This window comes from Dipodomys merriami, unplaced genomic scaffold (genome assembly GCF_024711535.1).
Source record: "Dipodomys merriami isolate MVZ:Mamm:240054 unplaced genomic scaffold, mDipMer1.0.p SCAF_25, whole genome shotgun sequence".
NCBI classification, from domain to species: Eukaryota; Metazoa; Chordata; class Mammalia; order Rodentia; family Heteromyidae; genus Dipodomys; species Dipodomys merriami.
Genome location: NW_027203937.1, coordinates 24705667 through 24727617, shown reverse-complemented (window position 1 = coordinate 24727617; position 21951 = coordinate 24705667). Strand labels below are relative to the sequence as shown.

The 21951-nt window shown below is 41.0% G+C and overlaps 1 protein-coding gene across 1 annotated transcript in view; it reads right to left on the bottom strand.

The window, feature by feature from the left end:
• Ctr9 (CTR9 homolog, Paf1/RNA polymerase II complex component) overlaps positions 1 to 14324 on the bottom strand; it is a 31897-nt gene extending 17573 nt beyond the window's left edge. Inside the window, exons 1-11 of the mRNA XM_070035318.1 lie at positions 14091 to 14324; positions 12322 to 12420; positions 8274 to 8513; positions 7247 to 7364; positions 6514 to 6603; positions 5568 to 5716; positions 2600 to 2707; positions 946 to 1053; positions 622 to 858; positions 333 to 422; positions 97 to 225 (exon numbers count right to left, since the gene is read on the bottom strand). Coding sequence (XP_069891419.1) covers positions 97 to 225; positions 333 to 422; positions 622 to 858; positions 946 to 1053; positions 2600 to 2707; positions 5568 to 5716; positions 6514 to 6603; positions 7247 to 7364; positions 8274 to 8513; positions 12322 to 12420; positions 14091 to 14135 — 1413 coding nt within the window. The 5' untranslated portion in view covers positions 14136 to 14324. The remainder of the gene's footprint in view (positions 1 to 96; positions 226 to 332; positions 423 to 621; positions 859 to 945; positions 1054 to 2599; positions 2708 to 5567; positions 5717 to 6513; positions 6604 to 7246; positions 7365 to 8273; positions 8514 to 12321; positions 12421 to 14090) is intronic.
• Positions 14325 to 21951: the final 7627 nt, after the last annotated feature.

Sequence of the window (21951 nt, the reverse complement as noted above, 5' to 3'; positions counted from 1 at the left end):
AGAAAATTACCTTGTTGAAAGATATAGTTGATCCTCTAAAAATGTATGCATGCACTTAATCAAGGATGAAATAAAGAAAGATTTCTATTTTCCTACCTTTGCCTCCCCTAGGTTTCCAAGTCTAAAATGAAGGGCACCAACATTATTCAGAATCTCAGGGGGGACATCAGCCTGCACCTTCTCCTGAAGGATTCGTGTTGCTGTTCCATAGGCTGAGAGGGCCCCCTGTGTATTTATGGTAGATAGTAAAGGTATGCATGTAAATCATGGAGAAATGTTACCACCAGGCTTATATAAAACTACACATGACAGAAGAAATCATGAGTACAAACCTGTATATCAGTTTGTTCTAAGATTTGTGCCAATTCAATCCAAGCTTCAACATCATCAGGATACTGTTCTGTGACCTTCTTCAAATGGCCCTGGGATAAATGACAACATTAAACTAATAATCTCAAGGTAAAAATGGTGGCCACTGTAACCTGCTTAATAAGCCAACTATTTGTTTTCTAAAGTGGAACAAACTCAGCTTCTAGAACTGCTTCCACCAGAGTAACAAGGAATCAGGGCTGGAAGTCTCCAAGTAACTCATAGGAAACAGGTAAGATCTGAAAAATGTACCTTGGCAATATCACGTTTTTCTTGATCTTCTGAGGCAGCATAGAGAGAGCCAAGAATTTTCATAGTTTCATAATTGTTAGGATAAGCTTTCAAAACTTTCTCAAAACACTGAGATGCATTTTCTTTGTCACCTCGATAAATATACATCTGTCCCAAACCAAAAAATGGGAGCACAAAAGAGGATGAGGCAAACTGTGTGGCTTGATAGTAGTATTGAAAAGCTTGGTCATAATCTTCCTAAAAGATGAAACAAAACAAGACAACAGTATTAAGAAGACCTGAAGCTACAAATAAAGACTAGCTATTTAGAGAACTTTGGCTTACCTGAACATGGAATGATCTAGCCAACTGATAACAACTTTCTGCTTGCATAGCCTCCACTTCTGTATTATGGAATGCATGGAGAGCCAGGTGCTGGACTTTACTATAATCCTGAATAATAAAGATCAGGAAATTGATTGATGTCAGGAGAGTAGCACAGATAGCTGCTTTATCTTAACCACTAACACTTCATTTATCTATAGGGTATATTTCCATCTTTTCCCTAAATGGTTTCCTTTTAGTGTTGTATTATTTATAACCTATCAACAATTGTTGAAGCCTATCAACAATTCATTGTAACTGTCAGAGAAAAGCACGGTGGTTAGTAGCTGTGTAGGTCATTAGCACCGCCTCAGTTTACTCATCCACAAATGAGGACAAGATTATTTATTTCATAAATTATGGAGATTAACTGCGTGGAATGTACTTTTAACTATGATTAAAGTGCATAAGCATTAAGTACTTATTAGTAATCATAACAATAACATAATAGCTCTTATTAATGATTGATACCTGTCAACTTTTGCCTAACTAGGTTAAAATTGTTTCAACTCATTATTTAACTAGTGTAAAGTTCTTAGTACATTTCGGTTCCTGTTTCAGAATGGTAGATTAAACTTTTGTATTTATTGGATAAAAATTTTGTCAGTGAAATCTTGGGGCTTGAACTCTTGGCCTGGGTTCTGTCCTTGAGCTCTTCAGCCTGAGGCAAGCATTCTACCACTTGAACCACAGAGCCACTTCTGGTTTTCTCGTGGTTAATTGGAGAAGAGTCTCATGGCCTTTCCTGCCCGGGCTGGCTTAGAACTTCGATCTTCATATCTCAAGCCTCCCGAGTAGCTAGGATTATAGGCTTGAGCCACCAGCTCCTCACGCTTATAATTCTAGCTACTCAGGAGGCCAAGATCTGAGGATCATGGCTCAAAGCCAGCCCAGGCAGGAAAGTCTGTGAGACTCTTATCTCCAATTAATTATCAGAAAATTGGAAGTAATGCTGTGGCTCAGGTGGTAAAGTAATAGCCTTGAGCAAAAAAATCTCAGGAATAGTGCCCAGGATCTGAGTTCAAGCCCCAGGACTACACAAAAAAGACAATAAAAAAATCTATTATGATCAACATGCAAAAATACCATGGCTTCTCACTGCCTATGTAAGTACACACAAGTTGGATTACAGTTTCTACCTTTGGGCCTAATGTACTACCTATGGTAAGTCTACTACATGCTATGTTCTTATTGCACCAAACTGCTCAGACTGTCTTACTGATCTGTGCTCTTCCTTAAGCTTGGAGACAGTCACTTGACTACCTTCAACCAACAATGCTACTTCTGTGTAAAACCCCAACGCATCTTAAACACTCCTTCATTCTCTACTGTAAGTGAAAGGAGATTTTTAGGCTCATGTTTATGTTTGCTTAGCTGCCTGTGCTCTCTATGAAATGACTCAGAGTGCAGAAACTATTTACAGTGCCGCACACAATACATAAGGTCAATAAATATTAAGTAGGTGAACAGAACATAAATGTATGTACCGCAGATAACTAAAACAAGCTCTAATTTTGAAAAAAAAAAAAAAACCTGACATTTCTCTCCAAGTTAAGGAACAAAAGTACTGATATCATTCAGGAAAAAAGAGAGGACTTAAAACAAAAGACTATACCTTTTTGAAGAAAAAGTGATTTGCTAAGTGGTTCAATACCATAGGATTGCTAGGATCAATAGTATAGGCTCTGGAAAGAAGCTGGACACCGTTTTTTATAGAATCGGCCTAAAAGAAAACATTGTAATAGAGTAAAAATATGACTTCATTAACACTTTTCCAAAATTTTCTTCCTAGTCTCAACTGTACAACCATGGGTTCAGACATCAAACTTTTGCATTAGTTCATCTTGACCAAATATGACAAATTTCAAATGAATTACCAAATTGTTAAAATTTAGTACTCTGTAAAAAAAGCACCCATTATAAAGAATTCTTGAACTTTGATAATGGATGCATGAAATAAGTATATTTTATGTAATAGTCTTAAAAGTAATTTATATGGACTCCTAGGGCAAATTGTAGAAAACATTCTAAAACACTCATTTTATTGAATTGTATTGACACTTAGTATGTATGTTAAGAAAGATGGAAACTTGTATCATTTCTCATTGTAATGGGAACTAGAAGCCTCTTGATTTTTTTCTTTTTCTTTTTGGTCATGGGGCTTGAATTCTAGACCTGGACGCTATCCCTGAGCGATTCAGTTCAAGGCTAGCACTACCACTTGAACCACAGCACCATTTCTGGTTTTCTTTTTTTTTGGGGGGGTCCAGTAGTGGGGCCCGAGCTCTGGGCATGGGCACTGTCCCTCGGCTCTTCAGCACAAGGCTAGTGCTCTACCACTTGAGCCACAGTGCCACTTCCAGCTTTTTTCTTTTTGCTTATGTGGTGCTGAGGAATCGAACCCAGGGCCTCATGCATGCAAGGCAAGCACTCTACCACTGAGCCACCTTCCCAGCCCCCCCCCACTTCTGGTTTTCTGGTGGTTAACTAGAGATAACCGTCTCAATGGCCTTTCCTACCTGAACTGGCTTTGAACTATTATCCTCAGATCTCAGCCTCCTGAGTAGCTAGGATTACAGGTGTGAACCACTGATGCTGTGGCTGTTGTTGGTACTATGGGGGAGGGGGGTCTGGTCGTGGGACCTGAACTCTGGGTCTGGGTGCTGACCCTTAGCTCTTCAGCTCAAGGCTAGCGCTCTACCACTTGAGCCACAGCACCACTTCCGGCTTTTTTTCTTTTTGCTTATGTGGTGCTGGGGAATCGAACCCAGGGCCTCATGCATGCAAGGCAAGCGCTCTACCACTGAGCCACCTTCCCAGCCCCGGTACTATGTCTTGAACTCAGGACATTATACTATTTTCGCCTGCCTTTTCTGTTTATGGCTGGTGCTCTGCCATTTAAGCCATGCCTCCATTTCAGCTTTTTTGCTGGTTAAGGAGAGATGGAATCTGGTACTTTTCTGTTTAGCTTGGCTTCAAGAGTTGATCCTCAGCCTCTTGACTAGCTAAAATTTCGGGTATGAATCACCAGCACCCAGCTTCTTAGTGATTTTTAAATATCCATATTGCTTGTGTAATGAAATCTCTATTTTAATCCTCAATACTGTTTGTGGAGGGTGTGGGGTGGGAAAGATGTGCCATTTCCCCCCTTTTTTTGTTGTTCAGCTTTTGCTTGAGCTTTATTTACTTTATTACTCCATGCATCAGATGTCTTGCTGTGGTTGATATTTGTAGGTTATCCAATAGCCATGTCACCCCTCTAACATTGCTAACAGAATGGAGTAATTTTATTTATTTATTTTTATTTTTGGGGGGGGGGGTCCGGTCGTGGGGCCTGAACTCTGGGCCTGGGTGCTGTCCCTCAGTTCTTCAGCTCAAGGCTAGCACTCTACCACTTAAGCCACAGAGCCACTTCTGGCTTTTTTCTTTTCGCTTATGTGGTGCTGAGGAATCGAACCCAGGGCCTCAAGCATGCAAGGCAAGCGCTCTACCACTGAGCCATCTTCCCAGCCCCCTAGAATGGAGTAATTTTAGTAGCCTGTGAGACCTTTTGATTTTTAGGAAGGAAAATCCAGGACATGAATTAAGACTGACTTAAACTAGCCAAGAAAATCTATTTCCCTTCTCTGGAAATTGGCCTAAAGGTGAATGTTCTCAACAGGTGACAATGCCACTTTTTGATAATTATACCTAGGGAGATGCTACTGGTATTTAGTAGGTAGAAGCCAGGGATGCTGGTAAGTATCCTAGGACAGGCAGGATAATCAACTACAATAAACAATTTTCTAGCCAAAACAAAAATATTCTGATCTTGGGAAACACTGGTAACAGTGTTTTGGATGATTTTATTTAAGAAGCACAAGGGTAAGTTTCTTTCTCAGAATAAGAGAGTTTCTCAGACTAAGTTCTGTGGTCAACTGTTAGAGCACTTACCTAATAAGCAGGAGGTCCTGGGTTCAAGCCTAGTACTAATCCTCCTATCCCAATAAAAAGAACAATAGAGCTCCTTTAAGTTGAAATAATGAGATACCTGGAGATATAGCAGCCATCTTGTGACTATGACATGACAGATATAATGAAGAAAGGCCACATATTAATGAAGGTGGTAATGAAGGGTGGAAGATATTTTTAAAACCCTGGGTTTGATGAAACTGAGATGCAAAATCTGATACTTTAGACATCTAGTCAATACTATAAAAACTTCTTGGCTTAAGTCACTGGGTGTTTTTTGTTACTTATAAGTAGAAGCATTCCAAACTTATACACTGTGTCTATACCTTAACTAAGATTCTGAAATTTAAAAAAAACTCTATAGACTTAGAGAAAATTCATTTGATAGAAAATACTTTTCCTGAATTGTGAAGTTATTCTACTAGTCTGAATAGTGACTAGTGACTCATTTTGCCACAGAAATATGTTTGCTTTTGGGGTGTTGCCCTAATAACAGGAGTGTTATATATTGTGCAGACAGGTGCCATTTTGCCTTTCTATACTCTGAAACTTTGACTTCTAAGACAGATCTGACCCTATGAGTTTCAGATCTGACATTATCAGTCAGAACTAGGTAATTTCCCCCCATATACCTCCTTATTGTTGAGTTCGAGAACAGCCAGTCCAACCAGTGCTCCCACACATTTAGAATTAAGTTCCAGGGCTCTGCTGAAGGCCAGACGAGCCTTCTCCAGTTTGTTAAGTTTCACAAAGCAATGGCCCATTCCTAAACGAACTTCAGCTAAAAAAGAAAAGGTTTCAGATATGAAAATACTAAATAAAAACATGTTAAAAACATGACTTAATTAGCATTTTCCTAAAGTTTTCTTTCATAATCTCAACTCTACAGTGTACAATCATGAGTTCAGACAACTCTTGCCTTATTTCATCTTCATCATATATGACAAAGTTGGGCTGGGAATGTGGCTTAGTGGTAGAGTGTTTGCCTAGCATGCATTAAGTCCTGGATTTGATCCCTCAGTACCATATAAACAGAAAAAGCTGGAAGTGGTACTATGGCTCAAGTGGTAGAGTGCTAGCCTTGAGCAAAAGAAGCTCAGGAACAGTGCCAAGTCCCTGAGTTCAAACCCCAGGACTGGCCAAAAAAGAAAAAGAAAAAAAGACAAAGTTCCAGTGAGTTACCAAATTGTGGAATTCAGTTTTTTATTTATAGGCTGCAAACTGTTCTAAATTAACTTTGGTGATATGTCATATATATACACACACATACATATATATGCCATACATATATATATATATATATATATATATATATATATATACACATACATATAAATTAGTATCTTGCCTATAGTATCATCACAAATGACTTCATATATATTACACACAGATCTCAGCCTCCTGAGTAGCTAGGATTACAGGCATGAGCCACTGGTCCCTGGCTATTCTATCACTTTAATAATCACTTCAATATTCTAACAGTATCTTGCCACAATTGACTTCATGAACAACTGCCAAATTCTTGAATTTTAAGCTGAATCATGCACAGCTTAACTTAAAACAAAGCTTATCTCTTACCTGGACACCCTGGGTTAGTACGCAGTGCTTTCTTATAGTAAGCAAGAGCTCCTCTGTAATCCTTCTTGTTGAATGAAATACAAGCTTTACCTGTAGTGATTTTTAAAAATAAACAAGCACTATCTGATTAAAGAACATGAATTTCCTCTGCTTTATATTAACTTACCTAAGTTAAATATATCTCAGTAAAAGCTTGAAAACAGTGAACAGGATTTCATATAAAAAACGTCTTCTATAGGGTTTATAAATTTATTCCAAAAAACAGAACATGCTATTTTTTCTTAAATGTTATAAAGTAACAATTGTAACAGCTTGTAGTTGTGCAAGCTGACCCTTTGAAAGCAAAAAATAAATCATTCTTAACTGAAACATACTGTATTTCTGCAGTTTCAACAATACTCTATTGTGGTTTCAAATTTAACTCTTTCTTCTACTTTGCTGTCCAGCTCAACTATTAAGGCGCTATAGTTTTGGGTATATGTTAAAAATAAAGTAGAGGGGCTGGGAAGGTGGCTCAATGGTAAAGTAATTGCCTTGCATGCATGAGGCCCTGGGTTCGATTCTTCAGCACCACATAAGCAGAAAAAGCCAGAAGTGGGGCTGAGGCTCAGGTGGTAGAGTGCTAGTTTACAGCTGAAGAGCTGAGGGACAGCGCCCAGGCCCAGAGTTCAGGCCTCATGACCAACAAAAAAAAAAAAGTAGAATCCTAAAATGATTTCCACAGACCACTCACCAAGAAGGGCGGGAATGTTATTTGGAGACTGGTTGAGTACAAAATGAAACTGTGCATCAGCTTGATCCATTTTGTCACCTTCAAGTAGGCAAAAGCAGGCTCTTCCCAACAAATGGTTCTGTAATATACAGACATTATAAGGACTGCCATAATTCACAACAAACATGGAAAACTATTAACGAAAACCACATCGGGAGGAGGTAGAGACTGTAATACAAATTCATCTACCAAGCATAATGTGTGTAAGGAACCAATGAGCAATTCTTAATTGCAAAAATGAGAAATGATCCTGGAACGCAAATCTTCTGTGCCAGTAAAAAGGAGAGAAAGCTCAAATACCTTAAAATATACTTGAAATTTGAGTGGAAATGTTGGAATTACTGGTTCAACATGAGTTTAAGTTTTATATACTAAATCTGCCCATATTATGTCAAAAGTAGGATGGAAACAATTCTACTTTAATGAGGAACCTTTCTTCTATGATTATATAGACAATTAGTATTTTAAGAAAAATTCTTTCAAAGTATCTGCTATCTATGATACAAATTTTACATTCATGTGCTTTTTCCCTTTATTTATTTATTTTTTTATTGTGAGAATACCGTACAGAAGAATTAACAATTACATGGGCAAGATAATGAGTACATTTCTTATCAAGCATTGTTACCTCCTCTTTGTTTCCCCTTCCCATCCTCCCCCCCCCCCAACAAAGTTGTAAAGTTCGTTTTTCGACATAACGACTTGTACATCTCATTGTTGCAATGGGTCCACCTGTATCCCTAGTTAAACGATTTTTTTTGCCCTTCCCCTACACAAATTATACTGTCTGAGTCAAGCAGAAAAAGTCAGATAAGTTGATGTTAGGGGAATGAACCCCAAGATAAGTATTCAAAATTTTTTTCTTTCATGCAATTGTTTCTAATATATTTATAGGATGATTTCTATGTTGCTTTGTATGTCCCTCCCCCAGGGTATAACCCCTGCTTTTTCCCTTTTTATAAGTTCTAAGAGATTTGATTTATTTTACCTGATCATACATGATAATCTTATCAGCCATTGTATACAACAAGGTTGCTTGAGTGATAAGATCTTTCTTATTGTCCTTATTCTTTTCTTTCCGGGCCTGTTGTACATAATAGGCTGCCAATGTATCCAAGCAAGTCATCTGGTCTTTTTCATGGTCTCTATAGTCCAAATTGCCATCTATACGTGCTGCTTCCAATAACTTCACAAACTCCTCTGTTTTTCCTTGCTTGTAATATTCCAGCTATAAGATAAAGGCTCAAATTAGAAAAACTAAAGCATAAGACCAGATAAACCAATGCACATTCCAAATATTGATTAATAAGGGAATGGTAAAGAAGCTATAGAACATCTGTACATACTACTCTGAAATAAAATGAGTGAACTATTGATACACACCACAACATGGGTAAATCTTAACATAATTAGGCTTAGAGAAAGAAGCCATACTAAAAAAAGAATATACATGGTCTGACTCTGTTCATATAAAACTCTAGAAAATGTATACCAATGTTTAGCAAGGAAAGCAGATCAGGCTGGAGGAGGAACAAAAGCAGATGGGTGGCTGTGGTACAGGGGAACAGGAGTTAGGAAATTTTTAGGGGAATTGATATATCAATTAATCTTGAATTGGTAATGGTTCATCAAGTGAACACATGTCAACTATGTGCAATTTGTAATAGTTCAATTAGACTTCAAGATAGCTGTTACAACAGCTCCAAATATGCTATCTACTTATCCACCAATAATTGATCCTAAACTAAAATGTTCAAACATGCAGCATTTGAGAAAACAATAATGGGAGATATAAATAACTCTAAATTAAACCAAAACAAACATGAATTCTGGTTCTAAATCTACCAAAAAGTATCTGTAATTTTGGTCTTCTTATATAACTTCACTGGGTACCTGTTTCATTTATAAATAAAAGAGGAATACCATCATTTATAAGCAAAAGCATAGGCTACAAACCATGCCATAATCTTCAAATATGTTTTTTCCCCTCATCTGTATGAAATAACTGTTAACATCCCATATTTTCAGTGGGAGTCATTTGTCCTAGGTCATAAACTTAGATTTTAAGACATTTCATGTTAGACTACACTCTTTCCTCTGGAACAACCTGTAGCCCACAATCTTTCACTTATTTATACTACTGAGAGTGCCATGCTACCCTTCAAACATTCTAGTTTTTGGATAAGTATTATCAAACAAGGCTTATATAAAAACAAACAAACAAATAAACAGCTAAGTTCTCTTCTAACTGAAAAAAAATGTGTGAGAAGGGTTAATGACTTGGTTTCCAGTGAGTAGAATGAGTAGACAAATACTGTACTTCTATAGGCACAACCATTCTTGTTTGCTTTCTTGTCGTTTGCTGGTACTAGGGCTTAAACTCAGGAAAGGTCTCGAGCTTCCTGGGCTTCTCACTAGGCTTGAGGGCTAGGTTGCTCATGGATATTGGGCTATAACTTTTGAGTCATAACTGTTGCTGTGTGTGTGCGCGCGCCCTGAGCTTTTTTATTCAAGGCTAGCATTCTACCACTTGAGCAACTCCATTTCTGGCTTTTTGGTGGTTAATTGGAAATAAAGAGTCTCACAGACTTTCCTGCCTGGGCTGGCTTTTAACCATTATCCTCAGATCTCAACCCCTTGAGTAGCAAGAATTACAGGCATGAGTCACTAGTGCCTGGAGTACCCTGCTTTTTCCTGGTTAATTGGAGATGGAATGTGGTGGACTTTTCTGTGGACTTTTCTGCTGAGGGATGGCTTCAAAACCTTGACCCCCCAGATCTCAGCCTCCTGAGTAGTTAGAATTATAGGTATGAGTCACTGGCATCAGCCTTGTTTGATTTTGAAACAGTATCTTGCTATGTATCCAGTTTGACCTCAAACTCATGAGTGCAGGGATTTCAGAAGCATACCACTAAACTGGGCCGGAAGGAAAGACACTCTTTTTTAAAAAAGAGATTTATTTATTTTTATTGTAAAGATACTGTACAGAGGGGTTGTAGTAATGGGTAATGTGATGAGTGTATTTCCTATAGAGCATTGTTAGCACCTCTGTTTTTTTCCTACTATCCCTTCCCCTCCCCCCTCCAAGTTGTAAAGTTTGTTTCAACATAGTGTCAACATGGAAAGACACTCTTTAAAAGCATGAATTTACATATGAAACTTTAACAAGATGTTTTGCTTTGCTTTCTGGCCCAACAAAGAAAAGTCAACAGAATGAACATACAGCCTACAGAATGGGAGAAAATTTTGTCAGGATTCATCAGACAGAGGGATAACTTCTAGAACTATAGGAGTTCAAAAAGGTAAACAATAAAAGAACAAGTAATCTAATAAAAAATGGGGAAACGATCTGTATAGATACTTCTCAAAAGAAGCAGTGTAAAGGACCAACAACTATGTGAAAAAAAATGTTTTAACATTTTTAGCCAAGAGGAAACTACAAATCCACACCGAGATTTCATCTTATCCCAGTCAGAATGGCTACTATCTGGGTAAGAAAAAAACAACAACAAACACTGGTGAAGTGGTGGACAAAAAAGAAGCCCTAAACACTGTTGATAAGATGTAAATTAGAACAGCCCTTTATAAGTCTCAGTATGAGAGTCCCCATAAAAAAACTAAAGGTAGGACTGTACCATTCCTGGGTTTATACCCAAAGGGGGGAAAAAAGCTAGCTGGATGCCGTTGGCTCATGCCTATAATCCTAGATACTCAGGAGGCTGAGATCTGATGATTACGGTTCAAAGCTAGCCTAGGCAGAAAAGTCTCTGAGACTCTTATCTCCAATAAACAACTAAGAAAAAGCCAGAAGTGGTGCTGTGGCTCAAGTGGTAGAGCACTAGTCTTGAGCACAAAAGAGACTGAGGGACAGTTCCTAGGCCCAGAGGTCAAGCCTCAGGACCAGGGAAAAAAGAAAAAGAAAAAAAGCCAGCAGACAACAGAGAAACTGCACACCCATGTTTATGGCAGCCCTATTCAGAATATTCAAACTTTGGAATCAGTCTAGGTGTCCACCAACAAATGAATGGATAAAGAAAATATATGTATGTGGGGTGTGTGTGTATGCATACCCCCACATACACACACAAAACAAAAAAAACCACAACAGAGTATCATTTACCCACAATAAATGAAATCATGTTATCTGTAGAAAAATAAATGGAACTATGTTAAGTGAAATAAGTCAGATGCAGAAAGACAAATGTACCATATGTCTTTTCATATATGGAAGCTAGAATGGAAAAAAAAGACAACCTGGAAACAATAGAACTACTAGGGAAGGTTAAGCAGATTGGGGGTAGGAAGGAAAAAGGAGAGGGTAAATTGGGAAAAGGGTACAAGAGTAGTTAGGAAAATGGATACCACTGACATATATCAACTTATAAAAATGTCACATTGAAACCCACAACTGCACAAATATTCACCAATAATTTTTTAAAAAGCCAAGCACTGAATACAAGCTCAATTCTAGGTTTACTTTTCTGGGCCTTCCATACAATTCAGGAGTCTGTTGCTATGAAAGGGACTTATGGCACAACTGCTTAGGAATTATGATGATGGTATTTACATTACCTACTCTCATAGGAAGGAAAAATGGTGTAATATAGAAGAGAGGACACAGAATTTGAGGCTTTCTGATTGGATTATCTAAGGATTTCTAGTTATATACATATTACGCAGAAGACTAAACATGACAAAAAACCTAATACTGAGATAATTGTTACCCCAAAAATGTATACAATGTTTATGGAGCATATTGATGTAGCATATATATACATAAGTCAATCCACTGAATAATCATCAAAGACTCAATATAGAGTACTATTTAACTCAAATGAATTTTGCCTTTAATATATACTAACTTACACATCACTTAGGAAAGTGGCCTGACATTTCTATAAATGGCAATACAATTAATTTTTATACAGATGGTACAATTGATTTATCAATAGCCAAATGAACTATGTATTTCTGAAATGAGAAACTATGTCTTTTCCCAGCCAACAATATAAAATATTTTTTGCATGAATACTTACTGCCAAAGCAATCCATATGTGCAGTTGTGTGTGTTCTTGTTTCAGAATACTGATAACTTCATCTCCCTCTGGTAACTGATCGAAGTCAAGTTCAATAACCTAAAACACAAAATGGGGTAGGCTTTACCTCTTCTTTTTTTTTTTTTTTTTCCTGTCAGTCAAAGGACTGTGGGCCTGGGCTCTGTCCTTGAGCTCTTCAGCTCAAGGCTAGTCTTCTACTACTTAAGCCACAGCACCACTTCCAGTTTTCTGGTGGTTAATTGGAGATAGGAGTCTCAGGCACTTTCTTGCCCAGGCTGGCTTTGAACGGCCATCCTCAGAACTCAGTCAGTCTCCTGAACAGCTAGGATTATAGGTGTGAGTCACTGGTGCCCAGCTCTTATTTCTTTCTAAGACTCATTTTTTTTCCCATCCTTTGCTGCTGCTCTTCTTCTTTTTTTTCAGGTCCTGGGGCCTGAACTCAGGGCCTGGGTGCTGTCCCTGAACCTCTTTTGTGCTCAAGGCTCTCTTACTACCACTCAGCTACAGTGCCACTTTGGGCTTTTTTGAGTAGTTTATTGGAGATATGAGTCTCACGGGACTTTTCTGTTCCGGCTGACTTCCAAGCACGATTCTCAGATCTCAGCCTCCTAAAGTAGCTAGCATTACAGGTGTGAGCCACCAGCACCCGGCTCTTTGCTGCTTTTCTTAAGTATCAGTACACAGGTGCTCACTTTCAACAGACAGAGCTAATACACGTCAGTACTTTGGAAACACATACCAAATGGTGTACTGTATTAGTAAACTAAACGCAGAGAGAAGCAAACAAATCCTGCTAGTTGTCTCCCTATCACTAGTCCCATGAAACTCTGCAAGTCAAATCACAAAATCCTACTTAACCTGTAGTTCAAATAAAAGTGTCTTAAGAATCCTGAAAACAGATGCCCTGGGTCTGCCACTTTGAGAAACATGATCCTAGAGGCCATGCAAACTCGAATGCCAACTGTACACATCAATCACGGGCATGATTTGTGTCACAGGCAATCCTGAATGTGGGCACACACGCACACGCACACACTCACACATAAACGAGAACATGTTCTGGAAATCAGATAAAGGTAATAGTGAACAGACTCAAGACCACTCGGTGAATCATATCGCAATATGACGTCTCAAATGGGCAAAAAGTAGAGTCTGAAATAAGCAAGAATACTTAACATCAAAGCCGAGGGCGCTACTCAGACAAGGCCACCTCAGGAGGAGGCTCTGGTACTATACTGAGAGGGGGATTGATGCCACACAGTGCTAGTCGCAGCGGTATCTTCAGCTCCGTGCGAAGCTTTAGGATACAATTTCCAAGGCGGGGTGGGGGGCGCGATCTCCTGGGAAAGGACGTGGACCCCGGCGGGGGCATCAGCGTCCACCTTCGCCATCCAGGAGGCGGCCCCTCTCACTCCACGGCGCCCGTGGATTCCGAGCCGGCGGCGTGTGGTCAAACACGAGCGGCATGCGTGTGTGTGCGTGTGGGGGGGAGGCGGTGGGAAGACCTGCGGCGTCGGGGCGGGAGGGCGGGGGGGGGGGGACACTTGGAAGAACTTCCCCGCTGACCCGCACGCGGCGGCAGGACATGGGGTTCCCGGCCCCGGAGGGCGCGGGGGCCGAGGAGGCAGCGGTTCGGTTCCGAGCATCGCCCGCGAGTTCCGATCAGGGGCCCCCGAGGAAGGACGGTCCGAAGGGCTCGGGGTCGTCCAAGTTCACGGCCTCCCCCCGCACTCCCGCCCGACACTCACCTCGTCAGTGTCCCGGAGGGGAATCTCGATGGATCCCCGCGACATGATGGGACCGGAGCACCAGCGGGCGCCTCGCCCCGCTGCTCTGCAGTCTACAGTCTTCGCTTCGGGCTCACCCGGAGCTCAGCCACCGCTCGGGATCCGGCTGCGACCGCCGCCCCGCGGCGCCGCCGGAGCTCGGGCTTCTCCTTCCAGTCAGCCGATTAAACAACGAACGAGCGGACGGAGACCGGCCACTTCCGGGGCCCCGCCCCCTCCGCCCCGGAAGCACTGCCCACGGGAGGGCGCGCCCGACGCGAGCTCCACCTGTGGCTCTGGTGGTTCCCTCTTTGGAATGACTGCTCCAACCCTCGCAGTGCGTAGGATGCAGGTGGCGGGAGAACGTTTGGGACTTTACAGTGCGGAAGAAGGAACTTAGCGCAGTCGCGGATTCATACCCGAGCTCGGGAGGCGTAACTGCTCCGACCCAGTGGGCGGGGCCTCCGACGTGGCCGCAATGGGCGGGGCCTCCTACGACATGGCCTCAGTGGGCGTGGCCTGGCCAGCCTTGCTGGCTTCTGGAGCTGGAAGCGGATAATCCGGTTCTGTCATTTTTGAAAAAACATTTGTTGTAAAGGTGATGATCAGAGGAGTTACAGTTACGCCAGTCAGGTCATGAGTACATTTCTTTTTCAACAGTATCCACCCCCTCCCTCATGTTCTCCCAGTTTTTCCTCTTAGCACCAGTCCTTGGTGCGAATTGTGCCGGTGATAAATTCGTGATCACTTTAAATCGCATTGCGGCGAATGCCGTGATCACGGTGTTAAGACTCGAATTTTTTTTTTTTTAGGTATACTTCTTTTGAAACACATTAAAAACAATCTACTGTATTTTTAGTTTAATCAAATTGTGGAAGAATTTAATTACACCTAGTCAATGTTCTGATTAAATTCTAAAATTCGATTAAATTTTAATCTGTAACTTGGTTAAATTGTAGGAGAGCATGCTTAAATTATATCAGTGTCTTTTTCACTACATCAGGGAAGAATCTTATAAACAAATTTGTTTTATTTTCCAAGTGTTCAGTGAATCCCCCTCCCCCCCCCCCTTTTTTAATGCTCATTACCTCTAATGAGCCCAAACCACCCTCATCACTTGTTTGGTTCACTGCAATAGCGCCTGTATTTACCCACATTTCCGTCCAACTCTGGTCCCAAGCACCAATCCAGCATCAGCCATGTTTCAGACTGGTGGTTAATTGGAAATTAGAGTCTCACAGACTTTCCTGCCCAGGCTGGCTTGGAACATCAATCCTCAGATCTCAGCCTTAGGAGCAGCTCTGCTTACAGGCATGAGCCACCTGCAGCCAGAATGGAACCTATTTCTTTGTGGACAATGTCACCCCTCCCCTTCCTCTCTCCTTGTTTTTCCCTCCCATTTCCACCTACAAGTTGTGTAGTTTATTTTCAACATAGTATCTACTGGGCATCACTGGAGTATTTGCTTACCTTTTGTCGGTTTATTCCTATGCCTCCTCTTACCCACCTAAAGACAAATAAATGAACAAACAAGACAGAAAGAAAAGCAATAACAAAGAGAAAACCTCATTTCCATTTTCTGGAGTTCATTTCAATATATATATATATATATATATATATATTTTTTTTTTTTTTTTTTTTTTTTTTTTTGTCGGTCGTGGGGCTTGAACTCTGGGCCTGGGCGCTGTCCCTCAGCTCTTCAGCTCAAGGCGAGTGCTCTACCACTTGAGCTACAGCGCCACTTCCGGTTTTCTGGTGGTTTATTGGAGATAGGAGTCTCACAGTCTTTCCTGCCCGGGCTGGCTTTGAACCGCGATCCTCAGATCTCAGCCTCCTGAGTAGCTAGGATTACAGGCGTGAGCCACCAGCGCCCGGCTTCAATATATATTATTGTATATGATCAAAAATACATAGGTGTTGCACCTTTGTGCTCCTCTCCTAAGAGTATGCTCCTTTATTCTCATTGTATGTGAACGCCTAAAGTCCTGTATAATTGATCATATCGTGGGATATTTTTGACCTAGATTCCACATGTATCATTTGTCTCTCTGAGCTTGCCTTACCTCACTTAACATAGTTTGTTCTACAGTCCATCCATTTCCCTGCAAATGACACAGTATTTTTCTAATGGCTGTGTAAAATTCTATTGTGTACAGGTACACATCTTTTTTGATCCATTCATCTATCGTAAGGCATCTGAGCTAATTCATAACTTGGCTGTTGTGACTAATGCAATAATGAACATGGATGTACAAGTGACTTTATGGTATCCTGGCTTCTGGGTAGATGCCCAGCAGTAGTAAGGCTGGGTCATAGGGAAGATCAATGTTTAACTTTGTGAGGATCCGCCGGACTGCTGTCCAGGGTGGTTGTACTAGTTTACATTCCTACCAGCAGTACAATAGGGTTCCTTTTTCCCACATCCCCGCCAACATTTCTTGTTCGAATTCACAATGTTGGCCAATCTAACTGAGGTGAGATGGAATCTCAGAGTTGTTTTGATTTGTATTCCTTTATGGCCAGGGATTTTGAGCATTTCCTGAAATATTTCTTTGCCATTCTTTAGGAGGGGTTGGTTCCTTGAGTTTTTGTATTTTGGTTTTTACTGATTCTTAATCCATCCTTTTAATAAACATACCACTGTATTCTGGGACTTGCTAGAGCAGAGAAAAAAAAATGCACTCCAGTGAGAATTCTCTTCACTTAGCTGATTTTATGCTTAAAGAAGTATAATTTAAGAAATTCTTTCCTAACACTCCTATCTATTTATCCCCATAATTTGTGTGGAAAATCAGCTTGGCTGTGTATTTGTGGCTGGTGAAATTAGTGGCTTCAACAGGATGCAGAACTTACCTGGTTGATTGGTATGTTTGTCTGAGCAGGTCTCCAAGGCAGGTCTCCAAGGCAGGTCACAGCTATGCACCTGGGGGCTGGGGGGGCGGGGGGAGGAGGGTGCAGCTGACTCTGTTTACAGAGGGAAAAAAAGACATTGGATCAAAATGTCAGCATTATTTTTTATTTGAAGTCCTTTTGTTTTGTCAGGAAAAATTCTTTTCCAGTAGAAATAGCATTTTAAACTCGCTTTAATTTAGGATGGAATAAGGGAGAGGTTTTCAAGTTTCAGAGACAGAGCCATCCCTTGAGCAGTACTCCTGAAGCTTTCTAGTGTTGGAGACATCTCCCAGAGATGAAATTAAAACTGATTTCTGGGCCTCTTCAACATCTGATTCTCAGGTGTGGGGCAGGGTGGATAGTTTTCATTTCTATGGAGTTTGCAACTGAGGGCTCCTTTGGAAATCACTAGTTAGAGAACTCAAGGTAACAGTAGCACAGATTGGGCCAGAGCAAGGGAAGTTCTAGTTGTTTAAACACTGTGTCAGATGCTGTCATGTCACTTTGCACACATTCTATTTAATTGGTACAACACCCTACATGCTGCCTTTACTTCTAATGGACACTTTGAAATTGGCTTTTATAAAAATTCTGCCAAGAAGATTCCTGTCTATCTATACCAAAACTAAATTCTTTGCTATATGAAAGGATCTGTGCCTTTTCAGGCTTGTATGTTTGTCCTGGGGCTTGAACTCAGGACCTAAGCTCTGTGCCTGCACACAAAAGCTCAAGGCTGGGGTTCTCCTAACATTTAAGAGTCCCATGGTCTTTCCTGTTCAGGCTGGCTTTGAACCACAGTCCTGAGATTTCAGCTTCCTAAATAGCTAGTCAGCCACTGGCACTGGGCTTGCCTTTCAGTTTTGATAGTTTAACCTGCAGTAAAATTGTATGTGGGACTGGGGATATGATTCCATGATTGAATGTGTGCTTAGCATGAGCAAAGCCCTGGGTTCTATTCCTGGTGGGTAGAATTTCTTCTCACTGGTTTCTTGTGTGTGCACGTTCCAGTACTGAGGCTTGGACTCAGGGCCTGGGCACTCTTCCTTAATTGTTTTGCTCAAGGCTAGTGGTCTTCCAATTGAGCCATTTCTGGATTTCTGGTGGTTAATTGGAGATAAGAGTCTCACAGATTTTCCTGCCCAGGCTGGCTTCTAACTTCTGTCCTCAAATCTCAGCCTCCTCAGGAGCTAGGATTACAGGTGTGAGCCACCAGAGCTGGCTCTCCCTGTCTCTTATTGAGAGCAGGTAATAATAACTATGCCTCCCTCATATCCCAGCCTAGCACTGAAGCACTTTTGCCAGCTGGATAATGTTATTTACAAGCCTCTGACTATTTTAATTCGCACTTCTTTAATTACACCTGTCTGAAGTAGAGAATCTTTTTGTATATTTACAATCTCTCATATTTTTTTAATGGAACATTCTGTCCTGGGTACAATTTTCTATTGAGTTCTTTTTTTGTGTGCTTATTTATGCCAATTCTATTTAAGTTAAGGAAAAGAACTGTTTGATAAATATGCTTTCAGTATGTTTTCCTTATTTTTGAAGTTAAGGTTTTTATATCATTTTTTTTCTTTTTGTATCCAAGTTTAGATAGCTATTTATATGAATTTATGAAGGATTTTTTATTTTTATTTTTTGTTGATCTTGGGGCTTGAACACAGGGCTTTGGCACTGTCCCTGAGCATTTTTGCTCAAGGCTAGCATTTTACTACTTTGTGCCACAGTGCCACTTTCAATTTTTTGGTAGTTAATTAGAGTTAAAAGTGTCTTGGAGCTGTGCGCTGGTGGCTCCTGCATGTAATCCTAGCTATTCAGGAGGTTGAGATCTGAGGATTGTGGTTCAAAGCCAGCCCAAGCAGGAAATTCTGAGACTCTTATCTCCAACAAACCACCAGAAAACCAGAAGTGGCGCTGTGGCTGAAGTGGTAGAGTGTTAGCCTTGAGCTGAAGAGCTGAGAGACAACGCCCAGGCCCAGAGTTCAAGCCCCACAACCGACAAAGAAAAAAATAAATAAATAAAAAAGAGTCTCATGGACTTTCCCAGTTCAAACTTTGATCCTCAGATCTCAGCCTCCTGAATAGCTAGGATTACAAGTGAGAGCCACTGGGCTGGGAAGGTGGTTCAGTGGTAGAGCGCTTGCCTTGCATGCATGAGGCCCTGGGTTCGATTCCTCAGCACTACATAAGCAAAAAGAAAAAAGCTGGAAGTGGTGCTGTGGCTCAAGTGGTAGAGTGCTAGCCTTGAGCTGAAGAGCTGAGGGACAGCGCCCAGGCCCAGAGTTCAGGCCCCACGACCAGACCCAAAAACAAAAAAAACAAAAAAAAACAAAACAAAAAAAAAAAAACCACAAGTGAGAGCCACCAGTACCTGTCTTTTATGAAGGCCTTTTAAGGCTTTTCAGTGTTTTATAGTCAAAACCCTGTACCTTTCTAGATTATTAACAAATTAACCCACATTTTAAGATTTTTTTATTTATTGTTTGTATTTATTAATCCAGAATGGCTGTAGGCAGTTATAAGGAATGAACTAGGAACTCAGCTTTGTTATCTCAATAGGCACTAATCTGTACTTTCAGCACTATTTATTTATATTATTATTGATTCATTGTTAATAATAGAAATACTTTTTAAATTTCCTGTAATAATCAAATTACTAGGGTTGGAACCAGAGGCCCCACACTTGCTAGGCAGGTGCACTTGACACTGTCCTACTATTTATTTATTTTTTTTAAAATTTTATTTTATTTGTGAACATACTGTACAGAGGGGTTACAATTACATGGGCAAGATAATGCATACATTTCTTACCAAGCATTGCAGCCTCCTCCTTTGTTTACCCTTCACATCCCTTCCCAGCCTCCCCCCTCCCCCCCATCGTTCCCCCCCCCCCCCCGCTCCCCCCCCACCGACATTGTAAAGCTCCTTTTTGACAGGACAATTTGTACTTCTCATTGTTGCAACAGAGTTCTACTATTTATTTACCAAGCTTTCTTTTCCCAGTTGATTTGAAACCCTACCTTTATAATACATTGAACTCTACGTGCATTTGAATCTATTTTTAAATTTTCTTTGGTTCCGTGACTTTTTTTTTTATTTGTACTTTTATTCCTTTCTTTTCTTTTTTTAATTTTAATTTTTTGTGAACATACTGTACAGAGGGGTTACAATTACATGGGCAAGATAATGAGTACATTTCTTATCAAGCATTGCAGCCTCCTCCTTTGTTTACCCTTCAATCCCTTCCCAGTCTCCCCCTCCCCCGCCCCCCAATCCCCCCATGCCCTCCCTCCCCCCCCCCGCCCTCCCTCCCCCCCCCTTTCCCGTGACTTTCTTTCATCCACCTTCTTTATTGATTCTAATTTTGGACTGTTTTGGCATTGGGATGGGGTAGGGCAAGGAGAGCAGAGGAGACCTGGCTGGCTGGGTGAGCTTAGGCTGACATCTCAAGATGGGCAGGAACAGCTCAGGTAGAGGAAGTACATGTGTGAAATCTAGGAGGTGGAAAGCAGCTGGGCCTGTCTGCAAGAACTGCTGAGACTAGTGTGGTGAATGTGGAACAAGGGCGAGAGGGATGGAAATGGGGTTGGAAGGATGGGCCACATTTTGTAGGACCCCATTGATTCCAGTTGGTCCCAGTTTCCTAGAGCATAACAAGGTCACTGTGGCCCTTATATAGAGGTTGGGTAGAGGGGAGTAAAAACTGTGTGAGGAGGCCAGTTCAGAGTTGCCTATGTTATGCTAGTTAGCTTGTCATGGAGAGCAAGGAAAGAAAGGACAGTTAAGACACATTCTGGCCTGGGGAAATGGCTCAAATGGTACTGTGTCTTATAGTTGCCTAGAAACCATTAGGATCTTGAGTTCAAATCCCAATACTACCAAGGAAAAAGAAGATACACTGTGGGTTGGGTGCATTGGCTCATGTCTATAATCCCAATTATTGAAGAGGGAGAAATGGGGAGGATCATGGGTTGTGGCCAGCCTAAGCAAAAAGTTAGCAAGACTCCCATCTCAGCAAAAAAAAAAAAAAAAGCTGGGCATGGAAATTCATACCTATGGTCCCAGCTATATAGTTTGTAGTCCAGGATGACTTGGGCAAAACCTAAAAGACACCACTTAAAACCAGGAGTAAAGAGGGATGGGAGAGTGTGGCTCAAGTGGTGGAGCACCTGTCTAGCAAATGAGGGACCTGGAGTTCAAATCCCAGTATCACCAAAGGGGGAAAAAAAAAGACACATTCTGGAGGTAGAATCAAAAGATTTGTTGATAACTCAAATGTAAGGTGAGAAATAAAATGGAGTCCTTGCTGAGTCCCAGGGGGCCTTATCATTTTGTACCTTTGTGGACCACTTGCATTTGCCTATCTTATTTATGCATACATTTTAATGGTAATGTTTTGGAGAGGGTTGAAGGGCTTAAAAACCCACCTTGAGGCTTATTTATATTGTAGTCTCAACAAGGAATGCCATTTGCTGAGATGGGGGAGATTTGAGGAAAAATAGAATCAGGAGTGAAGGGGTAGGGTGGGGTTCAATCAGTGCAGGTTGGAAGAGCTGGGGAAGAAAAACAGGAGGGGTGACATTGATCAAGCTACTTTATACTCACAAACTAACATGTTGAATTAAAACCCCTCTGTACTAAACTAAAACAAACAAAACAGTTGGAAGCCCAAAACAGCTAGAAAACTATTTCATATGTGGATCTGGAGCCGGGAGGTAAGGTCCTGGTGGAGGCAGTAGCCACAGAGGGATGTTCTTTAGAGCCATAACAATGAATGGGGTCTGGGAGAGGGCAGAGAGTGTAGACAGAGCAGAACAGAGAGTCAGGAGGAATCCTGGAGAAACCAGAGATGGCTGCAGGAAAAGGAGCCAGCCAGGCACACAGTGGGTAGGCAGGGTGGCACTGTCTCTAAACCCCACTCCCCAGCCCTCCCTCCATGGCCTGTGTTGCT